The 24,233-nt window shown below is 42.5% G+C and overlaps 1 protein-coding gene across 2 annotated transcripts in view; it reads left to right on the plus strand.

Annotated features, from left to right (window-relative positions):
- The window catches only part of PAPSS2 (3'-phosphoadenosine 5'-phosphosulfate synthase 2), a 185,690-nt gene that overhangs the window by 21,789 nt on the left and 139,668 nt on the right, over positions 1-24,233 (plus strand). The window contains exon 1 of one of the 2 annotated variants that reach the window (XM_050805562.1): positions 19,529-19,686. The exons of the other annotated variant lie outside the window; for it this stretch is intronic. Coding sequence (XP_050661519.1) covers positions 19,684-19,686 — 3 coding nt within the window. The 5' untranslated portion in view covers positions 19,529-19,683. Of the gene's footprint in view, positions 1-19,528; positions 19,687-24,233 lie in introns of those variants that run through there. 2 annotated transcript variants of the gene reach the window in all.

Here is a 24,233-nt window from a genome sequence, read left to right on the forward strand (position 1 = left end):
TGAATGTGGAAGAGATTTAATTAGCATTTTCCTTTTAATAGTTCTAGTTTGCTACCCAAGCCTCACTGGGACAGTTTCTCAAGGCTGCACTGTGGAGCCTCAAGTTTTGCTTTGTTGTTGCTCAATATGGAATAAAACATAACATGAAACAACTGGTTCTGATTAGGTGGAATGAACAGTGAGTCCTGCTAATGTGGAAACATTCCATTACAGGCCAATTTCAGAGAAAAGCAGATGTACTGTTGCTTTGATAATTTCATCCTTGCTAACTCTATTTCCCATTTCTCCTTATGCCCCCGACATGATATTTTACTCCATAAAGTTTTTCTTATGATTTGCTTTGTTCTTTCAGAGATGGAACATTTTGGAATAATCATCGATAAATGAGACTTTAATCTGACACTGTTGAAATAGCATGGAGGGGAAACCACAGAACTGTTTAATTCCCAGGACTTTCTTAGCTTTTGGCTGTTTGAGTAACCTATGTCCTGAATTACTTTAAGAGTAATGAGTTTTGCTAGTGATAAATTGGCAGTGTTAACTGACGAGCTTAAGTAGTTGTTTTTTGTTTTGTTTTCTTCCTTATGGATCTTTTGGAAGAATTGCTCTGTCAAGATTTCCAGAGAAAACAAACTTAAGAAATAGGGAGCCTGCTTCACATGGTAACCAGAGGCACCATCAGAATATGTTTGTTCACTGGAAAACCTGTGTTACGAGTAGATTTTCATTGTGTTTGGGGGAAATTTTTTATGTCAAATGAATATGCAAAAATATTTTCTAAATCCTGTTGAAACCACAATTGAAGTTTCTAGTGATATTTCAAAAATACATTTTGTTAGAAAATTTCTTGTGCAGTAAAAATGATGGATATATGTTCAATGTATTTATACTTTTCATCTATTTAAGTGAACAACTGTACTATCCAAACCACTGGACTTAGGCACCAGCTTAGAACACAGCTTTGCAAAGGTTTATTTTAAAGCCTGGGTGAATCAAACATACCCATTAGCCAACTTTCCCCTTCTAGTCTGTGAAGTAAACTGCTTCCTTGAAACCTGAATGTTTTGAACAGATCCCCTTATTACACATTTGTTCTAAATGGTTAGTCAGTTTTAGAATTTTCCAAGTGATCATAGAAGTGCCTCAAGCTTTCTGAGTACTTTGGATGTCTTTTGATTTGACTCACAAACCTAAGATTACTCTGGTCTTAAATAGAACCACCAGGCTTGCACTAGAAGACTTAAATATTCCATTCAATGTATCAAACATGCCCCAGACACTGTGCTAAGTAAGAGAGATGGTAGGAACAGTCCTTGCCCAAAGTCCACAATAACCTCTCTCAACACTCTGTTTAAAATAGTCTTCCCCTGGTTTTGGCAACATGAAAGACTGGGCTAATTGCAGGCAAAAACAAATATTCTTGTATTACATAAATTTCCCAACTACGTGCAAGTAGAGAGGAACTGCATTACTTTAAAAACAAATGCATACCCTATGGGTTTCCATGAGAATTTCAATGAGCAATTGTATATGAACATAGTGTAAGGCATATAATAAGCATATAATAATAATGATTGAATACTAGTTCAGTGCCTTTTATGCTTTAGAGGCTAGTCATTAGCTATTGCTGTATAATAAAAACTATCTCAAAACTAAGCATTAAAACAATCATTTATGGTAGCTCAAGAGTCTATTAATTAAACAAATGGTTCTAATTGTGGCTGGACTCACTCATGTCAACTGTAGTATATTTGTAGGCAGTTCTTCTGATTTTGGGGTGGGCTCCCTCACAGGTTTGGGAGTCAGCAAGATGGCTATTCTAGGATGGCCATGGATAGAATGAATCAGCTCTGCTCCATGTGGTCTCTTGACCAGTCTGGGGTTATTCACATGGCAGTCTCAGGGTTCCAATAGATAGACCAGAAGCAGACAAAGCTTCCCAAAACCTAAGCTTGGAAATATACATGGTTGCTTCTACAACATCTTGTCCAGAGCAAATCATGAGGCCAACCTATATTCAAGAGAGTGGGGAAACAGACTCCACCTCTTCATGGGAGGAGCTACAAAGTCACAAAGTGCTTGCATACAGGGAAGTTTGTATGGTTGGGGCCAGCTTTACAATCTACTACTATGTCTTCAATTAATATGACAGGATATGTGAAAGTAAGAGAGTTGATTTATAAGCAGCTAAATAATTATTTTATTTGAAGTTTCTATTTCCTTTAAATTTTAGGCTTAAAGTTTGTTCTTTTATTCAATGGCATGCAGTAGAAATTGTGGCTAACAGGCAAATATCACATATATGTATAAAACAGGGATGTGAGATAGCTCAGAGAACCTAAGAATTAGCTTCTGCAAGGACAGGAACTCTGAACCATCCAGAATCTAGACAGCAGGAACTCATAGTCCACTTAAGGCAGTGCCACTGAGATTCAAATTTCCTGGAGAGAGAGTCCAATTGGCCTCTGAGTTAGGTACTCTGATTTTGGCAAGGGAGGACTAGGCACCTTGACTCTAAAGTCTCACTAAGACTACCTGCAAAGCAGCTGAACAGTTTTTGAAAGTAAAATGAAATGCACTGCCAGATGAAGACAATTCAGGACAGTCAAATACAACAATGTCCTCTACAGAATTTAAACAGCTTAATCTTAGAAAATAAGATCAGTCAATCAGTGGCTCAAGTCCCCTAGTGGTGTGGGCATGGAGGCCCCAACTGCCATTTCCCTCCTTACACGTCTCCCAGTTGGAAAGTAACTAGAGGCAAAGGATACGGATTATGCAGAGAAGGAAGGTAAATTAGATGGGGTTTTCCTCTACCAGTCAGTAGCAGAGACCATTTACTTCCTTAATTTAATTCTTTGTTTGCCCTGACCTAGTCAAAGCATGCTTATAGACAGCAGTCCTTGCTTTGCTTCAAAGATCAATGTAATTGTAATGCCAAAGACAGTGGATATGTTTCTTAAGAGTTATATAAGTTAAAAACGCTTCTGGCTGCTGGTGGCTTTACTCATAGGACAGTTAGTGTTACTAAGCAGGAATTCCCTAAGTAGTGATCCCAGGGTGAGCCCAGCAGCTAACCAAAGTCCTCAAGGACCTCAGTTTCTCCTTTCTGTCCACTCTATCTCAATGTGGCAGGAGCGTCTCTCCTCATGGCTACAAGATGGCTGCTGCTGCTCCCAGCATTATGTCCGCACAGAACGGCATTTCTAGCAGGAAGGAGAGAAAAGGGAGCAAAAAAAGTGTTTGCTTTTCTTGCCTTTCTATGGCTACTACCCTTCAGTAGACTTTCCATGATATCTTATTAGCCAGAACATGAGCATCTTAACCCAATCACTGTAGAAGGGAAATGAGACTGCCATTTGGGCTTATTCCGATTTTAGTTCATCTTCTCATGCTAGGCACATTGCTACTTGTGTCTACGTCCCTGGCACCTTCACTCACGTTTTCTTGACCTTGTCTCTGATTCCAGCCCCAGCTGGAGTCAGGGTTGGCTTCTTGGGGAATGGGGCCTGTGAAGTTTCACAGGGCCTCTCATTTAGAAGGGCTCTGGGCTTGGTTTAATGCTCTGCTCGTGCTGCTTAGAATTTTTTTTTTTTTTTTAACAAAGAGCCCTACCTTTTCATTGTACACTGGGTCCTGCAAATTATCTAGCCAGTCCTGGTTTGGGAAGACAGTCTCATGTGGGCTTTGTCTCGCTTCTCCCTGGTAACCTCTTGCTTTCTCTCCTGGGCTTCCCAGAAGCTACAGGCACCACTGAGCAGTCAATCAGCTGGTAGACATGGACAGTTTGGAAGGGAAACTTTGACCAGTCAACCTGGGAACTGATGGAGGAGTGCTACTGGGGCCCATCCTTTAAGGGCATGCCACATGATTCTTGGAAGGTCCTGGTGGTATTGAGCTCCATTGTCCACAGCCGTGACCTTGATAACACACCCTTCTGTTGGCTTTTCTTCCTTCTCTAACCTGTCTCCCTGGTCCCTCATTCCTCATCCCTGGATCATCTTCCAAATAAACACCCATATACTTGCCTTGTCTCAGGCTTTGCCTTCAGGCGAAGCCAGGTTCAAACACCATCCAAATGAAATCAGTGTTTCTTCCAAGAAGAAAGGTGCATGGTTATTTGCCGATTGGATAAGCCACATCAACAGTGTCAGCCATAGTGCTTGTGGGTTCATAAAGAAGCCATCCCAGATCCTGTTTCCCTGACTCCCAAAACAGAACTCTAACATACATACTGTGTACCAGACACAGTGGTTATTTCCAGGTATATTTTCTTATTTCACCTGTACAACAGCCACTTGCAGTAGTTATTATTATCTCCATGTTACTGATGAGAATACCAGGGATCAGAGAAGTTGGTGACTTCCCCAAAGCCAGGAAGTAGAAGACTAGGAATTTAAACACAGTTATTTGGGTATTCTTCCCACACCATCACCCTTCTAAAAGGAAATACATTTGGCCTATAGGCCAACTAGCTGGCCCTTTGGGGAAGTGGGTACAGCTTGGCTTTGGGCTTTGTGGCTTTTCAAAAAATATAAAGCACTTCCTAAGCAGAAAAAACAGACTGGGGGCTCATGCTTGTAACACCAGCATTTTGGGAGGCCAAGGCGGGCAGATGGCTTGAGTCCGTGAGTTTGAGACCAGTCTGGGCAACATCATGGTGAAACCCCATCTCTACAAAAAAATAGCAAAATTAGCCAGTTGTGTTGGCCATGTGCCTCTAGTCCCAGCTACTTGGGAGGCTCAGGTGGGAGGATCACTTACAAAGTTGAGGCTGCAGTGAGCCATGATTGTGCCATTACGCTACAGCCTGGGCAATACAGTGAGACCCTGTCTCAAAAAAGAACAGCTAGAGATCAGGCAGGTATGCCAGCAAAACTTTCCTCTAGGCTTTTTTGGTCCCTGTATTGCAGTTTTCACAGCAGGGTTTCAGGAGCGGAGGGTTGTGGCTAGCACAGTTCTCATGTGTTTTCTTTAAACTAGTAGCAACCTGGCAACTCTATTTTCCAAGCCTGGCGAGACAGATCATTCTATTCTGCTTTGTTGCATTCCAGGGAGTATCCTGCCCCTTCACAGACTCGGGGCTGTGTAGCAGACTGCATTTACAGAGTGTTCTGGATAATGAGGTCAGGCAAACATTTGAAGAAACAGATCGCAGACTACAGGGACACTACTGTTTTTTTCCAGGGCAAGCTGGGAAAAGAAATTGGACACTAGTCCAGACGACGTTGTAGTATTAGCAGAATTGGGAAAGGGTGCCAATGCCTAGCTGGCAGTCGGGGACATGACTGAAGAAAGAACTGTAATATTATTCTCAAAAGGTGGTGTTTCTGGCACGTAGTATATAATAAAGTATAACCCTCTTCTGTGGAGCAACACAGAACAGAAGTGTGCTTGGTACCAAGTTGCCACCACACGATGAAAAATTAAAGTGAGTTAAAAATCTGTAAATTATATATATAACTTTAGAGAATCTTCCAGTAAGTGCCCTCAGATTTATTTTTTTCTTTTTTAGAGAGAAAGTCTTAGGTCTGTCACCCACGCTGGAGTACAAGGATGTGATCATGGCTCACTGCAGCCTCCAACTCCTGGGCTGAAGTGATCCTTCCACCTCAGCCTCCTGAGTAGCTGGGACTACAGGCATATACCACCACACCCAGCTCTTCTTTATTTTAATCATGTACACAAATTACCTTCGTTTTTTTTTTTTTTTTTTGAGATAGAGTCTCACTCCTATTTCCCAGGGTTAGAGTGCAGTGGTGCAATCACGGCTCACTGCAGCCTCAACTTCCTAGGCTCAGATGATTTTCCCCACCTGAGCCTCCTGAGTAGCTGGGCCTACAGACACATGCCACCATGCATGGCTAGTTTTCTGTATTTTTTGCAGACACAGGGTTTCACCGTGTTTCCCAGGCTGGTCTCAAACTCATGGACCCAAGCAATCTGCTTGCCTTGGCCTCCCTAAGTGCTAAGATTACAGGCATGAGCCACCATGCCTGGACTCCATGCCTGGTGTCAGTATTCTTTTTTTTTTTTTAGCAGGGGCTCACTCTGTTGCCCAAGCTGGAGAGCAATGGTTTGATTATGCTTACTGCAGCCTTGACCTCCTGGGCTCAAGCAATCCTTTTGCCTCAGCCTCCTGAGTAGCTGGGACTATAAGGTGTGCACCACCAAATCCAGCTAATTTCTTATTTTTTGTAGCGGGGAGATCTTGCTATGTTGCCCAGACTGCTCTCGAATTCCTGGGCTCAAGTGATCTTCCTGCCTCAGCCTCCCAAGGTGCTGGGATTATAGGCATGGTGCACCACACCTGGCCTCAGTATTCTTAATATAAGATAAAATCTGGGATATCCCCACCTCTTGCTGATTTTCTTACATTAATTTCCCTGACTGTCATGTAAAGATACCTAACAAGAAATGGTCTGAAACCTTTGTTGGTTGCATCCCCCATCAATGAAAACTTTGTGCATGAATCTCCAATATATATTTATATATTTACAAGTTGTCTCTCTGTACTGCTACATTAATATTTATGCACAATAAAAAGCCAGAATTAAATTTCAAAGGGTAAGATAAAGATTAAACTATCTTAAAATTACATACAAACTAGTAACAGTGCAAAAGCCCCTGCTTTTGCTAATGAGTAATTTGATTAAATACACTTCACTCTTTAAAAAAAAAACAAACCATGATTCATCACTCTGTGATACATTGATTCAAAATTTTGGACCAGTTCATTTTATTACAATACTCTTAAAGCGTTTTTTAATTGAGGCTTCATTTCAGTGTTTTTAGCATATTCACAAAGTTATGTAAATATCACACTATCTGATTTTATAATATTTTCATTACCCCCAAAAGAAACACATATTCATTAATGGTCACTGCTATTCCTCTCTACCCCTAACCCCTGGCAACTACTAATCTATTTTCTGTATCTGTGGGTTGTCCTATGGTGGAGATTTCTGATAAATCATACAATATGTGGCTTTTTGTGCCTGACTTCTTTCATGTAACAAAGTTTTTGAGATTCATCCCTGTTGTGGCATATATCAGTACTTTCAGTTAATAGACATTTAGGTTGTTTCTACTTTTTGGCTATTGTGAATAATGCTGCTGTGAACATTTATGTACAATTCTTGTGTGGGCATTTGTTTTGATTTCTCTTGAGAATATACCTAGGAGGGGAATTACTGGGTCATATGCTAACTCTAGGAACTGCCAGACTGTTTTAGAAAGTGGCTGCACCATTTTACAATTCCAACAGCAATAGATGAGGGTTCTAATTTCTCCATATCCTTGCCATGGCTTGTCATTGTCGGTCTGTTTGATTATAGCTATCTTAGTGGATATGAGTAGTATCTCATTGTGGCTTGATTTATGTTTCCCTAATCACTAATGATGTTGCGCATCTTTTCATAGGCTTATTGAACATTCATATATCTTCTTGAAAGAAATGTCTATTCAAATTCTTTGTCTATTTTTAAATTGTTATTTGTCTTTAAATTATTGAGTAATATGAGTTCTTTATGTATTCTGGCTTCTAGACCTTGTCAGATATATGATTTGTAAACATTTTTCCCATTCTATGGGTTATTTTCACTTTCTTGACAGTGGCCTTTGAAGCACAAAAGCTTTCATTTTGATGAAGTCCAATTTATCTATGTTTCTTTGGTTGCTTGTGCTACTCGTATCGTATCTAAAAAAACAGTGCCTAATTCAAGGTCAGGAAGATTCATATCTATACTTTCTCTTAAGAGTTTTATAGCTTTAGCTCTTACATTTAGATCCCTATCTATTTTGAATTAATTTTTGTATGTGATATGTAGCAGGGGTTCAAATTTATTCTTTGAGTGTGGATAGGCAGTTGTCCTAGCACATTTGTTGAAAATACTATTCTTTCCCCCATTGAATTTTTATATTACCCTTGTCAAAAATCAACTGACAATAAATACACGTTTATTTTTGGACTTTCACTTCAATTCCATGGGTCTATATGTCCTAATACTTGGTTTTTAATATATGTCACAGCTGAAAAGATAACTTACAAAGATTCATAGATCAAATACAAAAGTGAATCATTGCCTAGCTTTACTAATCATTTTCTGTCACATCCATCAATTCTGGAAATATCTGGCTGGTGAGTTTCCATCTTCTATGTTGTCTGTGAATTGTTCTTGCAAACCAATAATATAAGGTATTGCATTTTTTTCTTCGTAACACATATACAAAACCCACTAAAGCTTTTCCTTTAGAAGATTTTTGAAACAAATCAGCAAATTCTTTTTTGTCAAGTTTTCAAAAGTACAACTATGAGAGTTTTTAAAAGGTGTTACACGTTTGTAATTTTAACAATAAAGACTACAGGACAATGAAAACATTTCTAAACACAAATTTAGAAAATAATCTTCTCATAGCTTAAGTTTGTTTGTTTCAAGAGGACTTAATTTTTTTTCTGAAAAGCTTATACTAGAAAGTATTAGAAATGTCAGCTCTTCAGTTTTATTGGTTGTGATGGTAAATAATGTCAACTTGATTGGATTGAAGGATGCAAAGTGTTGATTCTAGGTGTGTCTGTGAGGGTGCTGTCAAAGGAGATTAACATCTGAGTCAGTGGGCTGGGAAAGGCAGATCCACCCTTAATCTGGGTGGGCATCATCTAATCAGCTGCCAGGGCAGCTAGAATATAAAGCAGACAGAAAAACATGAAAAGACTAGACTGGCCTACCTTCCCAGCCTACATCTTTCTTTCCTGCTGGATGCTACCTGCCCTTGAGCATTGGACTCCAAAGTCTTCAGTTTTGGAACCTGGACTGGCTCTCCTTGTTCCTCAGCTTGCAGATGTCCTGTTGTGGGACTTTGTGATCATGTGAGTTAATACTTAATAAACTCCCCTTTATCATTTTGGTGGTTATTCTCGGAATTTAACGTATATACTTAAAGTATAAATTTGGTGAATACATTTCTCTTTTTAAAAGTACTTTGCCTGGTGCAGTGGTTCATACCTGTAATCCCAGCACTTTGGGAGGACCAGTTGGGAGGATGGCTTGAGCCCAGCAGTTTGAGAACAGCCTGGGCAAGAAGGCAAGACCCATCTCTACAAAATGTTTAAAAATTCACTGGGTGTGGTAGCATGCACCTGTAGTCACAGCTACTCTGGAGGATGAACTGAGAGGATCACTTGAACCCAGGAATTCAAGGCTACAGTGAGCCATGTTCATGACACTGCACTCCAGCCTGGGGTACATAGCAAGACCCTGACTCAAAACACGAAAAACAACAACAAAAAAACCCTTAGAATGCCTGACTCTCAAAACAGCCACCTCTAGGATACATACTATTACTGTCCAGCCTTTTATTTCTTTCTTACTCTTTTTACCCCTAAAATGAAACATTAATTTATATTTACCATGGGCAATGTTTATATTTATCTTCATGTATTACTGCTGCTTGGGATTTATTGGGCCTTCTAAACCTGAATCATTCATTAATCCTGATGAACTTTCAGCCTTTATTTGTTTCTTACTCTTTTTACCCCTAAAATGAAACATTAATTTATATTTACCATGGGCAATGTTTATATTTATCTACATGTATTACTGCTGCTTGGGATTTATTGGGCCTTCTAAACCTGAATCATTCATTAATCCTGATGAACTTTCAGCCTTTATCTCTTTGAATATTTCGTGTCATTCATTCTCTCCTTTATTTCATTCTAGAAATCTGATAAAATATAACTTGGCCCTTCGCTTGCTACCCTCCCCATCTCACTGTTTCTTTTCTATGTTATCACGTTTTCTCTCTTAGCTGCATTCTGAGTATTTTTTTCAGATCAGTCTTCTAGCTCAGCATTTCTTCGCCAGGAAGAGACTGAATGTACAAAGGCCAATGGCCAGACCACACAAAATAGGATACTGATCCACACGAGAAGCCCCAGCAGCCAAACCACAACCTCTATAGCAATCTGTTCAGAACAAGACTTAATCAGCAACAGCCAACTTTCCTTTTTTATTTTTTATTTTTTAGTGTTTTGTTTTTTAAGACGGTCTTGCAATGTTGCCTGGGCTGGTCATGAACCCCTGGGTTCAAGCAATCCTCTTGCCTCGGACTCCCAAAGTGCTGGGATTACAGGTTTGAGCTACCATGATCAGACCGAATTTTCCTATTTTTTTGCTCTGGTCTCCAAATGATCACCAACCAGAGAAGTCCAGATATCTACTCCAAACCCATGACATGAAATGCTCACTTCTAGTTAGCCCACCTCTAACTGCCCCAACACCAAAACCTCCAATCAGAGGACGCCCGCAGCCTTCACTTTTTGTCAGTGGAAAGCATTTCCACTCCCCTGCCAGCCTTAGACTTTGCTTATCAAACTCAAGTGGTGGTGGCTGACTCCTTTGTTCTATAGCAAGCTCCAAATACATACACGGGCTCTGTTTTCATTTGGGTGGTCTGTTTCAGCACCAGTTAGGGCTATTCTGCTCTTTGATGCTTCTACTCCGTTTTTTAGCTCAACCTCTGTATTTTTCAGTTTTAGAAGTTCCATTTGATTCTTTTTCAAAACTGATCATTTGTATCACTTCTTGTTCTTTTGTCGTCACTTCTATTTATGCTAGGATATTAAATATTTTCCCCAATGATTCTAATATGTGTTGTCCTTATGGGGGTGTTTTTATCACTTGTTCTTTCTGCAGTCTTTCATTATGGTAGCTGATTTTTCTTGAATGTTCTTTGATTACTTTTTTCAAAATTGTGAGCCCAGATTTGTCATGCTTTCTTTGGGAGTTGCCTGAGGCCTCACCTGAGGGCACACTGTCTAGGAAAAATTTGCATTTGCTTCTCCTGGGCACCTGCGGGCATGAAAAGTTACTTTAGATGAAGTTTTCCTTGGGAGTTTTTTTAATCTACATTGTAAAATGTGCATCTACTACCCTTTGGAGGACACCGCATGCAAGTGAGATCTTTTGTCATGGCCTGGTGACCATGTGTATTAATAATGATGGGTTCCAACTGAGTATGTAGATAGACATTGACTATTAGATCCTTCTGAATTCCTAAATGGGAACTTTTTAAAAATACCCTTAATATGAAATAGGTGATTCAGATATAAGAAAAAATGTTTTAACAAACACTATAGTATTTATTGTCCTTCTTTTGCATACAGAAAGCAAATCTAAGTGACTCCATATTCTTCCCTAATTGTAAAATTACTTTTAAGAAAAGACATGGATTGCGGAAATCATGCGTTGAGCTCCAAGAATTTGAACTGTTTTCTGCCTCTTCCAAAACAATTCTTTAAACTGTATCACAGATTTCCTGTGTTATCTCAGAATCCATAATTCTTATAGAAACGCCAGTGACTAGGTCTAAATGGTGGTCTGTATTGACCTTGCCTTTTTCGTATTCTTGCCAGCATTCCACATTTCAGAGCTCCAGTTCATTCATGACCCTAGTTCTTACACTGGATTAGGCTTCCCAGAAATATAAAAATGAGTAAGGCAGGAGCTCACAATCTAGTGAAGAGTAAATAAACAACCGTGAAGGAAAACAGACTTTAACAGTGTTATAGCCCAGCAACAAAGTTGTATGAAGCATAAAAGGAGGAGGAACCATTCATACTGAGTGAGGGTCCTGGAAAGGATCGTTTCTCACCCAGCTAGAAAGCTAAGAAGAATTTGACAGGGGCTGGCTTTCCTGACAAAGATGTGGTTTCCCTATGGATCAGGCCTACAAAAGAGTTCTGCCTGTGAGCTGAGAAGTAGTTAGGAATTCAAAAGACTTTTCACCCACTGGGTGAGTGGGACCTGAGCCAGGAAAGCTTTGGCTGGATTCATTTGGCTAAATGGAAGTTTCCAGAACTGAGTAAATTCCAAGAGTTACTCTTAAGCTCTATTCCTATTGTTTCACAGGACATGAAATCACATACCTGCCCATGTTTTGTACACAGATAACCATTCCTTCCTGTAATACAATATCACTCAAGGCAATGGATCTAACCATGTGTTACCACCAGGGCCTCCTGCTGAGGAGAACAAGTCAGCAGAACAGAGGATAAAGGGCATTGTTACTTCCTGCCCCTTCCCTTTCCTCTGCCTACAAGTCTTGGCTGGCAGCAATAGGAGAGACGGTAGAAGCAGATACCTGAGATTACTGTGCTTTTGAAGAGAGAAGGATAATAACTAAGAAATATCTACATTTGAATTTTAATACTAGAGAGTCTGAGAAGAAGGGCTTTTTTGGAAGGAGTGGCCAGGCCTGGAACAAGCACATGCCTAGAGCACGATCCCATACTACATGTAAGGAGGAAGCTCAGGCCAGCAGGCAAGTGCAGGAGAAGGCAAATGGATAAAACTTGATCCCCTGAAAAATTGAAGATAGAAAGAATGAGCCCCCTAAGTTCTAAAAGGGCTGATATACCAGCTGATGTCCCTGAAGCAGGAACAGAGGTATGGGTGGGACAACAACAGGAGTGAGTGGGGAACTACATAGGGTGCCTTGCCTAAAAGTGGGCACAAGGCCATGATATGATCATAGGCAATAAGCCAGGAGCCCAGTTACCAAGACAGGCATGAATGGCTGGAGATGGTGGGACTGGCTTAGGGCTCTAGAATATCCTGTAGTCACTAACTTTTTTTTTTTTTTTTTTTTTTTTTTTTTTTTTGAGACAGAGTCTTGCTCTGTTACTCAGGCTAGAGTACAGTGGTTATCACAGTTCATTGCAACCTGGACCTCCTGGGCTCAAGTGATTCTCCCACCTCAGCCTCCTGAGTAACTGGGACTACAGGCACATATCACCATACCCAGCCAATTTTTAAATATTTTGTAGAGACAAGGTCTTCCTATGTTGTTCGGGCTGGTCTTGATCTTCTGGGTTCAAGCGATCTTCCTGCTTTGGCCTCCCAAAGTGCTGGGATTATAGGCATGAGCCACCATGCCCGGCCTGTAGTCATGATTTTGAGTAAAGCTGAACCCCCCAATAGCAGACTTACTTAGAGGGACAGAGTAGCCCAAGGAGAAGAAGATCCGAGGATGAGAGCAAGGGCTTTGGCATTCGACCTGGCTATGAATTCTGTGCCACTTGCTGGATTGACAATGATGGGAGTGTTGCCTTCTCTCTTTGAGAACATAAGGCCCATGAAACTCAATATGTGGCCCTGACAGTTTTACCTGCAGTGAACTTTGAAACACATTTCTTGGGGTGTTTTAAGCTGGCCTTGCCATCAAGCTGGTGCTCTCATCTGGGCCTTATGTTCTCAAAGAGAGAAGGCAACACTCCCATCATTGTCACATGTGAGAACATAGTTTTATCATCTGTAAAATGAGGATGATTATAATTACTTCATAAAGCCCTTGTAAGAATTACATGAAAAAATGTTTTGAAGCATTTAGTACATTGCCTGTACATAGCAGCCACTCAGTTGTAATTACTATCATCAATATGGCAAGCAAAGACTGACAAAGAATCAAAGTGTGCTGAAAGTGTTCTACCGTCTAAAGGGTAACCCCTCTAGGTTGTCTGATTTGGAATGTATGGGAGCAATTTTAACAACTTTGTAATTTGTAGATAATTGATAACAATGTAATGTAATTCCTGTCTGTAGATACAGATTCTGTCTTGTCTGGTAGAGGTTCAATTGACTTCTCTTTATTTTTTTCTTTCCAACTTTTATTTTCGGTTTGGTGTGATTATTTTATCAACCAGGTAATAAGCATAGTATCTGATAGGTAGTTTTAAAATCTTCTCCTTCCTCTCACCCAACTTCTCTTTCTTACTCCTTCTGGAAAAAGCAGTTTTGCCTTGACTCATGCACTCATTTCAACATTTCTCATCTCATTTCAACATTTCTCATCTATAAGCAAGGACACCTCTGGAAGATGCAAGGCCCAGCAAATATTTTTGATATAAACTATTTGATGTACACTTTAAATGGATGAATTGTATGCTATCTGAATTATATTACAATGAGACTGTTAAAAACACTTGTGGGTTTTTGGTTGTCTTTTTAGTTCCCCAGTACTATTCTGGCAATTCTGGGTCCCTTCTGGCATGATTTCATGAAAGAACCCAGGCAGGAGTGATTCAGGCCGCCTCTCTGAAATTGGGGCCCAGGCCACAGGGCCCTAGGAAAGCTTCATAGTTGTTAAGCCCCAGAGCTCCTGGGGCATCAGGACATTCCACCATAGAGATTTGTTTCTGCCCCACCCTAACTGATAAGTGTTCTTTGTAATCTCCCCCACCCTTAAGAAGGGTTTTTATAATTCTCCCCACTCTTGAATGTACTTTGTGAGATTCCACAGCGGAGAAAATGGAGATGTGGCCAAGTGGGTTCCAGTCTGAATTACAGACTGAAGGGGACTTAGAAAATTTCAAGGATCAGTTGGATAAATTGAATATGTTAGGAAAAAAAAAAAGAAAAAGAAAATTTCAAGGAAGGTGCTTCAAAGTGGAGAGGGTGGGGAGGCTGGAGAGGAAAGGCTGGGACACAGGCCCCTCATGCCCTGCTGTAAGGGCAGGTATCACTACAAATAAAATGTTTCTTTCCAAAATGCTTGCCGTTAGTGTTAATTGAACTCTAATGATGTCATTCCTCTCCTGTGGAATGTCTATAAATGCACACTTATTGAACTGGGAAACAGAATAGAGCAGAAATAGAAAGCGATTTTAAATCTGGGCTATAAAATCTTCATGTACCCTGATCCTTTGAGTTGTTAACCTCTAGACAACTTTCAAACTCGCATTTGTATGCTCTAGGGCCTTCCACGTCTGCAAATCCTTTTTCTAGAGTCTTTTACACATGAAACAGATCAAATTTCCCTAGAAGATATGCTTCCTTGCTTGCTTTATTTCCATTTCCAGGAAGTGTTTTACATCTGCATTGCAAAATAGCAGCCACCGCTTCTCACCTACCAGCCCAGCATGAATGTGATTTTCCTGACAAACAATTTGGATAGCTTCCAATCCCTCAGGCTCTGTTCACCAGACTCTATGGAAATTATTTCCCTTTCCAGACAAGATTGTTTTCTCCAGTACAAAATGGATTTTGTACTCTTTTGCCCTAACTCAAACTGCCTTTCCCCAACGATTCTCTAGAGGTCCAATGCTTCCAGTGAGGAAGCTGAGTAAATCATTTCTGACCTCCCACACTCATCTGCTCCCCACATGCACGCTGGGTTGCCAGCCTCCATACCTTTCATAATGTCCTTGCCTGCACCGGAGTTACCCTCTTCAGCACTCCCTTTCCCCCGTGTCACCACCACAGATGAGAGCACCAGCTTGATGGCAAGGCCAGCTTAAAACACTCCAAGAAATGTGTTTCAAAATTCACTGCAGGTAAAACTGTCAGGGCCACATACTGAGTTTCATGGGCCTTATGTACTTTGCCTTTGTAGGCCCCTGCACCCTGTTTCACGCGTCCGCGTGAAGGGATCACCAAACAGGCTTTATGTGAGCAACATGGCTGTTTATTTCACCTGGGTGCAGGCGGGCTGAGTCCAAAAAAGGAGTCAGCAAAGGATCGTGGGATTATCGTTGGTTCTTATAGGTTTTGGGATAGGCGGTGAAGTTAAGAGCAATGTTTTGGGGGCAGGGGTGGATCTCACAAAGTACATTCTAGAGTGGAGAGAATTATAAAAACCCTTCTTAAGGGTGGGGGAGATTACAAAGAACATTTGTCAGTTAGGGTGGGGCAGAAACAAATCTCTATGGTGGAATGTGATCAGTTAAGGCTATTTTCACTTCTGTGGATCTTCAGTTGCTTCATGCCATCTGGATGTATACGTGCAGGTTACTGGGGATATGATGGCTTAGCTTGGGCTCAGAGCCCTGACATTCCTGTCTTCTTACATTAATTAAAAAAATAAAATAAAATAGTGGTAAAGTGTTGGGGAGGTGAACAATTTTGGGGGTGGTATGGAGAGATAATGGGCGATGTTTCTCAGGGATGCTTCAAGCTGGATTAGGGGTGGCGTGGGAACCTAGAGTGGGAGGGATGAAACTAAAGAAAGATTTTGGGGTAAGGGGTGATATTGTGGGGTTGTTATAAGGAGCATTTGTCATATAGAATTATTGGTGATGGCCTGGATGCGGTTTTGTATGAATTGAGAAACTAAACGAAAGACACAAGGTCTGAATAAGAGAGGGAGAAAAACAGGTATTAAAGGACTAAGAATTGGGAGTACCCAGGACATCCAATTACAGAGTGTCAAAGGGAGTTCAGTGTAATTATTTGCTTGGTTGGCGAGTTTTTGGACTGTATCCTTGAGGTTTTTTTATGTTGTCATATACCAGGCCAGATTGATTTAGGTAAAAACAACATTCTTCATTTAAAAAAATACAGAGTCCACCCTCCCCCCTTTTTTTTAGCAGTGAGTATGTCAGGGCCTCATGGAATTTGGAGGAAAGAGAAATGCAAAGCCAGCAATTGTTTGTTGAAGAAGGATTAGAAACGGCTAGGAGAGAGTGAGATTGATAGTGTGGAGGAGATAGCTGGGGAGAGGTAGTGGGTGGCATAAGAATGGGAACGAGAACAAGAGTATAAAAGTAAAGAATAAGACTTCATCAGGGTGAAAGTATTGGAGTGTACTTTGTCACTGAAGATCTTCTATCCACTTAAAGAGAGACTTAAGGGTGGCAGTTTGAGGTAAAACCAGGAGCCACTAAATACCAAGAGCCTGAGAAACTGCTTAGGTGATTTGGCTAATAAAGGCTGGTTCATTATTGGACTGTGTAGAGGTGGGAGGCCAAACTGAGGAATTATGTCTGACAAAAGGGAAGAAATGACCACGGTGGCCTTTTCAGACCCTGTGGGAAAGGCCTCTACCTATCCAGTGAAAGTGTCTACCCAGACATGTTTCCTGACTTGAGGCATATAAGTAAAGTCAATTTGCCAATCCTGGGCCGGGGCAAATCCCTGAGCTTGATGTGTAGGGAAAGGAGGGGGCCTGAATAATCCCTGAGGAGTAGTAGAATAGCAGATGGAACACTGAGAAGTTATTTTCTTAAGGATAGATTTCCACGATGCAAAGGAAATGAGAGGTTCTAAGAGGCAGGCTAACGGCTTATAACCTACATGGAAGAGGTTATGAAATGATGATAGAATAGAATGGAAGGAGATATTTTCTTTGGTCCAATAACCATTTGCCTTGTGTGAGAAGAGATAGGTGGAAGTTTCAGCGGGGGAGTAGGTGGGAGTGACCAGATGAGAAGGAGAAAAACTGCCATGAGGGACAGAGGTTGGAAGCTAGCTGCTTTTTTAGCTACCTTATCAGCATAAGCGTTGCCCTGAGTGATGGGATCTGATGCCTTTTGATGGCCCTTGCAGTGAATGACTCCAGCTTCCTTTGGAAGTAAAGTGGCCTTGCGAAGAGTTTTTATTAATGAGGCATTAATGATGGAGGACCCTTGTGTAGTGAGGAAACCTTTCAGCTCATGGTGGGGCAGGATATGGGGTCAGTATAAATATTGACATGCAGTCCCTTTACAAGAGTGAGGGCCCAAATTAAGGCAATGAGTTCAGCTTGCTGAGAGGTAGTGGAGGAGGGCAGAGCAGTAGCCTGAATGATAGATGTGGAAGATACTATAGCATAGCCTGCCTTTGCTGGTGTGTGGCGATTAGGCCTGGTAGAACTGCCATCAATAAACCAGGTGTGAAAAGGGTGAGGAACAGGAAAGAAGGAAATACGGGGAAATGGAATGAATGTCAGGTGGATCAGAGAGATACAGTCATGGGGGTCAGGTGTGGTATCAGGAATAATGTGGGAGGCCGGATTGAAGTCTGGGCCAGGAACAATGGTAATTGTGGGAGACTCAACAAAGAGTGAGTATAGCCGAAGGAGCCGGGGAGCAGAAAGTGTATGTGTCAGGTGTGAGGAAGAAAATAGATTTTGGAAGTTATGAGAACTGTAGAGAGTGAGTTGAGCATAGTTTGTGATCTTGAGGGCCTCTAAAAGTATTAGGGCAGCAGCAGTCACCACACACAGACATAAGGGCTAAGCTAAAACAGTAAGGTCAAGTTGTTTGGACAGAAAGGCTACAGGGCGCATTCCTGGCTCTCGTGTAAGAACTCCAACCGCACAGCCCTGCACTTTGGCTGTGTGTAATGAAAAGGGTTGGGATGAGTTAGGGAGAACTAGTGTAGGGGCAGCTTCTAGGGCTGTTTTTAAGGAATGGAAAGAGGACTGGGGAAAGGATTTAGAATCTATGGGGTCAGCTAGGTTTGCTTTTGTGAGTTTACATCATGGTTTAGTCAGGATGGAAAACTAGGTATCCAAAGGCGGAAGTACCTAACCATGCCTAGGAAGGAAAGGAGTCCATCAGGGTTATATGAGAATTTACCTAGGTCTATTTTAATTTGTTTTAAGTCTGAGAGAGAAAATGGTACATGCACTCTGGCTGGGCCGAATTCTCCTCCTTCCACTGCTTGGAGGGGGCATAATTGGGGAATATTGGCACTCTTTGGTTCATTGTTTACCCCTTTGTCTGTCTTCTTTTGGACCGAATGGGTTGAAGGGGGGTCCTTATTAGTTGGGGAAGGAGTCAGGGGGGCACTGGGGTAGGGAGGAAGACTCTGAGGGCTTCCTGTAGGGCATAAATCACACTTTTTACATAATTGTGAGTTGTCTCTTAATGAAAAGAAAGTTTGTACTTATGGCACTTCACTCCATTTGGCTTCTTTTCTGCAAAAGAGGTCTAGCTGTAAGATGGTGTTGTAATTTGTACTTCCCTCAGGAGGCCAGGTTTCTCCCCCTTGAAGAGGATATCGTGGCCAGGTGGTACCGCAGAAGAATATAAGTCATTTCTTTCTCAGTGTCTGAGGGTTGAATTGGTCCTAATTCTCCAGAATGCCTCTTAGGGGCATTTTTGTCTTGGGAGAACATTTCTCATCTGAAAAAAGAACACAGGGATGCCAGCACCCCTAGTCATTTTCCGATGAGCATTAGTCCTAGAGCGTCCTCTATGGTCATAATGCTTATTCCTTTCCAGGGTGCGTAACCACCGACGGACCTCTGCTTATCGGATTAGTTATACTCACCGATGTAGCAGTCCTGCACCTGTTTTCCCACCTCTCTTGACCACAGAGAAAGGGGTCCAGGCTGCTGGATTCTAGTGGTCCTTTACCAGCATGCCCAACATTGCCTTTGTGCTCAGGGGTGAGTTCCTTTCCAGGGTGCATAACCACCCACGGACCTCTGCTTATCAGATTAGTTATGCTCACCTATGTAGCAGTCCTGCACCTGTTTTCCCGCCTTTCTTGACCACAAAGAAAGGGGTCCTGGCTGCTGGATTCTAGTGGTCCTTTACCAGCATGCCCAATATTGCCTGTGCGCTCAGGGGTGGGTCCTAGAGCTGGACTGGGTTCCTATTTCATAACAACCCAGCTGCCCCATCAAGATGCATTCCTATAAACACTTCTTATGTAAATTCATTTCAGAGAGGGTGTAGCCAACCTTTTGAGTCAGGACTGAGATAGTCTTTTGATTCTGTAAGTACTTTAAGGCTTGGCTAAGTGCAAACAGCTCGCATGTTTGAGGAGACCAATTATTAGGCAATTTTTTGACTCTGCTTCCACAAGAGTCTCCGTATCAATTACTGAATACCCATTGGGCTTTTTTCTCAGTCACCTGGGAGGAACCATCTGTAGTCCTGTCCTGAAGGGAGTTCCTCCTAGGTCTGGTCAACCTTGTATGGTAATTAAGATTTAAATCCTGTTGTTTTGTAGAAGGGGTTCAGGTTTGGGAGATTAGCCAGACACGATCAGCAGGGAGAGCACGTGTGTTTTCATGGAGAATTATGTCAAGATAGGTAATAGATGAGGAAGAAATCTGGGCTTGACTGAAGTAATGGGGGCGTCAGGGTCAGTCCAAGTGAAAGCAAAGAAAGGCTGGGATGAAGGGTGCAGGGAAATAGTGAAAAAAGCATCAAAAGATCAAGAATGGAATAGTGAGTTGTGGAGGAAGGTATTGAGGACAAAAGAGTGTATGGGTTGGGCACCACAGGGTGGATACACAAAACAGTTTGGTTGATAAGGCGCAGATCCTGAACTAATCTGTAAGACTTGTACAGTTTTTGGACAGGTAAAATGGGGGAAGTGCAAGGAGAGTTTATAGGCTTTAAAAAGGCCATGCTGTAACAGGCAAGTGATAACAGGCTTTAATCCTTTTAAAGTGTACTATGGGATGGGATATTGGCGTTAAGCGGGGTAAGAGTGATTAGGTTTTAATGGGATGGTAAGAGGTGCATCATTTGTCACCAAGGAGGGAGTAGAGGTATCCTATACTTGTGGATTAAGGTGGGGAGATATAAGGGGAGGATGCGAAGGAGGCTTTGAACTGGGGAAAAGGCGGCAATGAGGTGTGGCTGTAGCCCAGGAATAGTCAGGGAAGCAGATAATTTGGTTAAAATGTCTCAGCCTAATAAGGGAACTGGGCAAGTGGAGATAACTAAAAAAGAGCGCATAAAAGAATGTTGTCTAAGTTGGCACCAGAGTGGGGGAGTTTTAAGAGGTTTAGAAGCCTGGCCGTCAATACCCACAACAGTTATGGAGGCAAGGGAAACAGGCCCTTGAAAAGAAGGTAATGTGGAGTGGGTAGCCTCCATATTGATTAAGAAGGGGACGGACTTACCCTCCACTGTAAGAGTTACCAAAAGCGTCTGTGATGGTCCTGTAGGCTTCCCAGGCGATTGGGCAGTGTCAGTCTTCAGCCGCTAAGCTGAGAAGATCTGGGAAGGAGTCAATCAGAGTCTTGGGCCAGTTGGACAGTCCAATTTCCAGCGGGGTCCAACAGAGATGGGACACAGCTTAAGAGGAATCCTGGGCTACGGGCATTCCTTGGCCCAGTGGCCAGATTTCCAGCACTTGAAGCAAGATCCTAGGGGAGGAAGTCCTGAAGGAACACCTGACTGCTGTGGCTTAGGCATTTTGAAGTTTTTGTGCACTGGAGATGTGGCTGGGGTTTCTCTCACAGCAGAGGCAAGTAATTGCAACTCTTCTCTGTTGTTGTACACCTTGAAGGTGAGGTTAATTAAGTCCTGTTGTGGGGTTTGAGGGCTGGAATGTAATTTTTGGAGCTTTTCCTAATGTCGGGAGCTGACTGGGTGATAAAATGCATATTAAGAATAAGATGGCCGGGGCCGGGCACGGGGGCTCATGCCTGTAATCCCAGCACTTTGGGAGGCTGAAGCGGGCGGATCACGAGGTTAGGAGATGGAGACCATCCTGGCTAACACGGTGAAACCCCGTCTCTACTAAAAATACAAAAAATTAGCTGGGCGTGGTGGTGCGCGCCTGTAGTCCCAGTTACTCAGAGGCTGAGGCAGGAGAATGGTGTGACCCCCAGGAGGCGGAGCTTTCAGTAAGCTGAGATCGCACCACTGCACTCCAGCCTGGACGACAAAGCCAGACTCCGTCTCAAAAAAAAAAAAAAAAAATTAAGATGGCCTTCTGGCCCCTCTGGGTCTAAGGCGGTGAAGCATCTAAGGGTTGCTGCTAAGCGTGCTATGAACTGGCCTGGGTTTTCGGCTTTACCTTCCTTGGGTAGTTTCTTTAAGTTAGTTGTAATTAACAGCTTTGTAAGCTGCCTTTTTAGGCCCTTAAACTAGGCAGGAAACCATGTAATCTCGCCTAGCTATACCTGGGGAATCTGCCTCATAGTTCCATTGGGGATCTTCTCAGGGAACTGCTCTAACGCCTTCCTGGAGGTCTGACTCATGAAGCCAGCGGTTATCAGTGTGAGATTGGGCTAGAGAAAAAACTCCCGTTCATCTGGAGAGAGGGTAGAAGTTAGGATGACATTTAAGTCACTCCAGGTTAAATTTTAGGACAGAGTTAGATATCAGAATTCCTGTATATATTTAGTGGGGTCTGATGAGAAAGAGCCTAAACGCTGGCTGATTTGGGAGAGGTCTGATAGAGAAAAAGGCACATGTACCCTGACTATGCCTTCAGCTCCAGCCACCTCTCTAAGAGGAAATTGTTGGGCAAGTGGGGAAGAGCTAGTCTAGTCACAGAATGAAACTGTAAGCCAGACCGGGTGTGAGGAGGGGAGTTGATAGAAGGATTATAGGGTGGGGCTAGCAGAGGCTGAGGAAGAATCGGGACCTGGCTTGGCCTGGTGAGGAGCAGCCTGGGGAGAAGGGGAGAGATCAGATGAGTCCATAGAAAAGGATTCAAAGGACTCAGAGCTTGGGGTGGAGACTGAAGGAACAGACAGGAGAGAAAGAAGAAAGATTTGGGACAAGTCTCATTGGGAGCAGAGACTAGGGAGGGACCAATGTGTAAAAGAATGCCTGGACGTCAGGCACCTCAGACCATTTGCCCATTTTTCGACAAAAGTTATCTAGATCTTGTAGGATAGACAAATTGAAAGTGCCATTCTCCGGCCACTTGAAACTACTGTCAAGTTTGTATTGGGGCCAAGCGGTGTTGCAGAAGAAAATAAGACGCTTAGATTTTAGGTCAGGCGAGAGTTGAAGAGGTTTGAAGTTCTTAAGAACACAGGCTAAGGGAGAAGAAAGAGGAATGGAGGGTGGAAGGTTGCCCATAGTGAAGGAGGCAAGTTTAAAGAGAAGGGTAGAGACACGGAGAAGGGGGTGGGGAGCAGTCCTGGACTGCAGCGTGGGTGAGCAGCCAAAGCCAGCGTCCCCGTAATTGACTTGCCGCCAAGGGAACGTGGGTGAATGATCAAGGCAGGCATCCCCGCAGAGATCAGATACCAATGGAAAACGGGTGAATAATCCGAGAGGCGTCCCCACAATGATTGAACACCAAGGGAAGCCTGCCTTCCCTAGTCCGTGACCAGCCCCAGAGTTTTGGGTCCATGGATAAAACGTGTCTCCTTTGTCTCTACCAGAAAATGAAAGGAATTGAAATTAAGAGAAGGGAGAGATTGAAGGGTGGCACAAAGGAGAAAGAGGTTGAGAGATAGAGAGGTTGGAGAAGAGAGTAAAAAAGAGACTGCTTACCTGATTTAAAATTAGTGAGATGTTCCTTGGGCTGGTTGGTCTGAGGACCCGAGGTCGTAGGTGGATCTCTTCATGGAGTGAGAATGAGGACAGCGGACTGGTCTCCCAAAGGAGTCCTGCTGACCCGGGTCTTCGGCACCAAATGTTTCATGTGTCCGTGTGAAGAGATCACCAAACAGGCTTTGTGTGAGCAACATGGCTGTTTATTTCACCTGGGTGCAGGCAGGCTGAGTCCAAAAAAGGAGTCAGCAAAGGGTGGTGGGATTATCGGTGGTTCTTATGGGGTTTGGGATAGGTGGTGAAGTTAAGAGCAATGTGTGGGCAGGGATGGATCTTACAGAGTTCATTCTCAAGGGTGGAGAGAATTATAAAGAAGCTTCTTAAGGGTGGGGGAGATTACAAAGAACATTGATCAGTTAGGGTGGGGCAGAAACAAATCACAATGGTGGAATGTCATCAGTTAAGCTATTTTCACTTCTGTGGATCTTCAGTTGCTTCAGGCCATCTGGATGTATACGTGCAGGTTACTGGGGATATGATGGCTTAACTTGGGCTCAGAGACCTGACATACCCCATCATCCATTTTCATTGGCTCTGAATGTTTTTTTTTTTTTCTGGTGTGAAGGAAAAAAAAAACATTTTCTTTAATCCTAAGTTCACTTTTAAGTTTTGATTTTAAAAGAAATTAAAACATTTTGGTGGGCCCCTAAAAGTATTGTGGAGTTCTAGGCCAGGGGTCCTTAACCCCCAGGCCATGGACCAGTATCAGCCTGTTAGGAACTGGGTCACACAGCAAGAGGTGAGTGGTGGGCGAGTGAGCGAAGCTTTGTCTGTATTTACAGCCACTCCCCATCGCTCACATTACCACCTGAGCTCCGCCTCCAGTCAGATCAGGGGCGGCATTAGATTCTCATAGGAGCATAAACCCTACTGTGAACTGCACATGTGAGGGGTCTATGTTGTGTGCTCCTTAGAGTATCTGATGCCTGATGATCTGTCACTATCTCCCATCATCTCCAGAAGGGACTGTCTAGTTACAGGAAGACAAACTCAGGGCTCCTACTGATTCTACATTATCATGAGTTGTATAATTTTATTATATATTACAATGTAATAGAAATAAAAGTGCACAATAAATGTAATGTGCTTTAATCATCCCAAAACCATCCCCCACCCTGATCCATGGAAAAATTGTCCTCCATGAAACCAGTCCCTGGTGCCAAAAAGGTTGGGGACTACTGTTCTAGGCATTATGCCTGATGAATAGTCAGAT

The sequence above is a fragment of the Macaca thibetana genome, chromosome 9 (genome assembly GCF_024542745.1).
Source record: "Macaca thibetana thibetana isolate TM-01 chromosome 9, ASM2454274v1, whole genome shotgun sequence".
NCBI classification, from domain to species: Eukaryota; Metazoa; Chordata; class Mammalia; order Primates; family Cercopithecidae; genus Macaca; species Macaca thibetana.